Source organism: Aphanomyces astaci (genome assembly GCF_000520075.1).
Source record: "Aphanomyces astaci strain APO3 unplaced genomic scaffold supercont1.30, whole genome shotgun sequence".
NCBI lineage: Eukaryota > Oomycota > Saprolegniomycetes > Saprolegniales > Verrucalvaceae > Aphanomyces > Aphanomyces astaci.
In genome coordinates, this window is record NW_009798293.1 from 701,504 (window position 1) to 705,804 (window position 4,301).

The window sequence follows — 4,301 nt, forward strand, 5'->3', positions numbered from 1 at the left end:
TATATATATATTTGATCGACTTGGGTGAATTAATATTCTATTTTTTATGCCTTGTGTTTGTCTAGAACGTCGTGCGAGTATGCTGTGGGCACCACGACTGTGTTTTTCAACGAAGCGTTGTTTATGGCGTTGCTGGCTCAACGATTGGACGTTCGATCTGCCGCGTGTATCCGCATTCAAGCGGTAGGAGTCCTCAAATAGATGCGCCAAGTATACTATATACTATACTGTACACTATACGTACTCAAGCTGGTGATGTGTCAGCTTATATCTCTACCAATGTTATTTCTATTACTGATGTTTAATAATTTTATATTTTTCTATTATTATAGTTTTTTTTAATCAAGGAACTAAAGTAATACTAGCTCCACAGTAGGTAATAATAAACTTAGAAAATTTAATTGATGTTTTTTCTAATTTCATTAAATAAAGGTTTATTAAAAACATGTATATCTTAAAAATATACAAGTTTTTAATAAATATATTATTTTATATTTGTATGTGATTACAATCTTATTTTTTTATAATTTTTAAAATAAAAAAATGGTTTTCTTTTGAATAAAAACCTGTTAAAAAAGGAACACCCATTAAAGCTAAAGGAAAAAAAGAATTATCTTTAAACGTTCCTTCAAAAAAAAATTCCAATACAAGTATTTTCAAACAATACTTTAATTACAACTATGTACTGTACATATAATAAGTGTTCTATATATATATATATATATATTCAACCTTCGTAGACGGTTGGAATGATGAATACATATATATATAGTGTACATATATACTAGTGCACGTGACCCGGCTTCGCACGGGTGGGTGAGCGTGTGATGTGAATTAGTGGGGTTTAACGGTATACTGTAAGTGGGGTAATCTAGAATTAGATGTGTGCGTTCCAGCAATTGGATTGGCGTTATTTTGGCCAATCGAATTGCTGGAACGCACACACGTGACACACAGACACACTTGCTCTTTTATATATATATAGATACGACATATATAAATATATAATTCAACCTTTGTAGACGGTTCGAATGTGGTTGGCGGCGCGAGAGGTGGCGTCGTTGCAGCTCACGACGCAGTATGTCCTGGGAATTTTGCCTTCAGACTTTTATATAACAATGCACTAGGAATTACATTCGACAGATCACACAATTCTACGCCCAACACAATCCGTCCAAGCTCGCGGAAGGCAAGCCCGTGGATTTCGTTATCTTTAATATATGTCTGCCTAGTGTCGTCGATTGTGCGGACGTTTCGAGGGCGGGAAGGCGTGCTGTTTGAAAAACTCAAGCAAAAGTACACGTCGACGCAAGTGCAAAGTGCCGACGACGACACGTCCTTGGAATCGTTTGTGTTGAAAGTGCAATTTGATGGCCCCACAGTGCACAAGGTGAAAATGATATATATATATATATGTTTGATTTGGTACGAATTTCCAGACCCCGTTCAATCGATTCACGAATCGCTCCGATTGGTCAATCTGGACAAAATCATGTCGCGGATTGGCTATATTATTTTCTGTTTTTCGTGCATTCTGAGGAATCGGGAAAGCCAATCAAATGTCGCGGCGAGAGTTACCAAGTGTATATATATATATAATGAATTTACCAAGTCTATATATATAGATAGATAGATAGATCGTTTTTATACGATCTCATGGGATGGTTGATGTAGATGCTGTCCAACCCAAAGATGGCGTTGTTGCTCGGCGAGCCAAACATCCTACAAGCCCTTCGAGAACGTACGAGGCACACACGACATGTTTATATATTTTTAATACTTGCAAAAGTCCAAATATTGTATTATATATTATGATTTGTAGTTAGCATCGACCCGTCAGTGATCTACCTTCAGACGACCGACCCCGTCTTGCGCCTCTTTTACACGGAACTGCGCGCGTTTATCACTCCCAAACCACATCCCGATCGTATTCCGTACCCCGACATGCCGCTCGACGACGCGGTACTCGTGCCAGACAGTGTCACAGATGGATTGTTATGACAGACAGTGTCACAGATGCATTGTAATATCTCGAGATTCTGTAGGTTCAAGCGTTGGCCCGGTTGCAGCTTCTTCATCCCACATCGGACATGGCGCCTCAAGATCAAGCAATTGTCCGAGAGGTGAATCAGAAATACAAAGGGCTTTCTCACAGAAACAATCTCTAGATTGCTATGGACCCCATGTTGCTTGCCATTTCACATCGACATGCCTGGAGTGCAAAGCATGCTGCAGCGCCTTATCCAGTCAGACATATATATAGAGTATGATGCAGTGGTTGACTTCGAGTTTGAATGTATAGGGACATTGAGCACAACCCATCGACTTTAGTGGCTGAAGCTGCCGCGGCTGCTTCGTACGTGACTTCATTATATAGTAGTTAGTACATTGGAATGTATTCATATACTACTATTTTAGCCAGCTATATTGGACTACCTTTCGAATCCAACATGTGCTTGTCTATCTAGACAACCTGTTGCTCTGCAAGTTCCAACCCCCCTGGACGTGCCACCACGACTTCATAACCAACTTCCACAAGAACAAAATCCTATCGTACCAGTGGCTCAACCCACGACAGTTGCCATCGACGAGCCTGTGGACACTAGTTCCGAGTCATCAACTAGTAGTCCCGTTCAAGCGTAGGAACTACTACTATTACTACCTCGCCACATCGTACAAAATGTATTCGTATAGGGTGGTTGGCATTGAAATCGGTCAAGCGGCGGCGGCGGACGCTGCCACGTCATCCTCGTAAAGCGACTTGTTTCTGCGGAACCTTGTCGCATATATTGATTACCGTGTGTCCATGGTAGGAGGACGAGGAGCCCCGCCACCTCGATGGACGTACTAGAAACTCCAATCGTCCAGTTTCAAGACATGCCGCTGGAGATTGCCGTACGTTGTGTCGACTGCACAGTCAAAATACTTGAGAGTTTGTAGGTGGAAAAGCTAATCCAAGCGAAGTTGCTGTGTCCTACAGCAGACATGACGCTCGACGACCAGGCCATCGTGCTCGAGGTTTTGACTTGGTTTCTATCCACACACTTTTTATGACTCTGCGACGAGGTAGATCGCGTCAGATCCGACCATGCTGGCCTTCCACATCGACCAACCCAATGTGCAAGTGCTCTTGCGCCGCTTGTGCCGGTACGGTCAACGTGTTGGTTGTGGGAATGGTGGATTGAATGGATATACGTTCGTTTAGGTTGGTGGACGACATCATGGCTAAGTCGTCGCCACAACTGCCAGTAGTAGATGTACCTGCTGACATCTCCCCCACCAAAAGTCCACGTCTATCTGAAAACACTCCAGGAACGGTACGCTCGACCATTGTATTGTCCATCTCTTTGGACAAGCGGTTTCAAATCGATTTGCCTCTATTTAACCTGATATGCGTTATAGTACAGTATTTAGTATAATATATATGATATATATATATATGGGTTTTCTCAATGCCAAAGGACATTGGCGCAGAAATCTATCTTTACCCAATGTGGGTTGACGGGCTCGTTCATTCTCAAATCGATTTGCCTGTATTCGATGTATTCTACTGGCGACTCCAATTATGAACCGATTTAACATCGTATATATCTTGGAAGCTCTGACGGACATTCGTAGGTCGAGTTTCAGCGTGTAAAGGTCACAAAGAAGCTGATGAAGAAGCTCCTACAGAACGACGGTGCGCTCCGTTTGTGTATCGCTGAACGAGGGGTTTATGGGAATCTATCTGTCCATGTGTAGTGGTCATGAGCATGATGGGCGAGCCCAAAGTTGTCGACTTCTTCGAAGATGTACGTACATCCGTCCGACACTGCAACAGTAGTAAAGCCTTATTGTCGTCCTGTCTAGTTTTCCGAAGCCAAGTCGTCAATGCCAACCATTTCGTTTCCAGCCCACGAGACACAACTCATTGCATTTTACAAGGCGGTGCTGCAACTCAGCCTATCATGAGCATACACAGGCTTCGTTCAGATTGTCACGGGAATTCATGCGATCATGTGACGTTAATCACTAGATGTGATCGACTACCTCAACTGTAAAGTTTGTTTTCATTGTGTTGCAAACCTACTAAAACAATATATATAAAAAATTAAAGTGGTGGTTGAGCGCCGAAGCTGTTTGTGTATTGCATGGACGAGTTGAATAGTATCAAGTACAAGGTAGCAAAAAAAGAATGCTCGTGGCAGTGGTCGTCATTCTCACGGGAATGGTAGCATCTTGGGAAAGATGCGTTTACACTGCAGGGTTCATCATTGCACTCTGACGGGGTCGAACTCGGGACCTTTCGGACCTCGTGACTT

At 42.5% G+C, this 4,301-nt stretch overlaps 1 protein-coding gene across 1 annotated transcript in view; it reads left to right on the forward strand.

Annotated features, from left to right (window-relative positions):
- Window positions 1-3,951, forward strand: part of H257_10913 (hypothetical protein) — a gene marked incomplete at both ends in the record, with an annotated part of 13,465 nt that extends 9,514 nt beyond the window's left edge. The window contains 18 exons of the mRNA XM_009837662.1: window positions 66-183; window positions 1,023-1,078; window positions 1,128-1,189; window positions 1,233-1,390; window positions 1,675-1,741; window positions 1,823-1,994; window positions 2,046-2,123; window positions 2,169-2,246; window positions 2,303-2,356; window positions 2,469-2,639; window positions 2,695-2,751; window positions 2,814-2,895; window positions 2,941-3,018; window positions 3,071-3,147; window positions 3,206-3,317; window positions 3,619-3,679; window positions 3,742-3,791; window positions 3,850-3,951. Coding sequence (XP_009835964.1) covers window positions 66-183; window positions 1,023-1,078; window positions 1,128-1,189; window positions 1,233-1,390; window positions 1,675-1,741; window positions 1,823-1,994; window positions 2,046-2,123; window positions 2,169-2,246; window positions 2,303-2,356; window positions 2,469-2,639; window positions 2,695-2,751; window positions 2,814-2,895; window positions 2,941-3,018; window positions 3,071-3,147; window positions 3,206-3,317; window positions 3,619-3,679; window positions 3,742-3,791; window positions 3,850-3,951 — 1,633 coding nt within the window. The remainder of the gene's footprint in view (window positions 1-65; window positions 184-1,022; window positions 1,079-1,127; window positions 1,190-1,232; window positions 1,391-1,674; window positions 1,742-1,822; window positions 1,995-2,045; window positions 2,124-2,168; window positions 2,247-2,302; window positions 2,357-2,468; window positions 2,640-2,694; window positions 2,752-2,813; window positions 2,896-2,940; window positions 3,019-3,070; window positions 3,148-3,205; window positions 3,318-3,618; window positions 3,680-3,741; window positions 3,792-3,849) is intronic.
- Window positions 3,952-4,301: the final 350 nt, after the last annotated feature.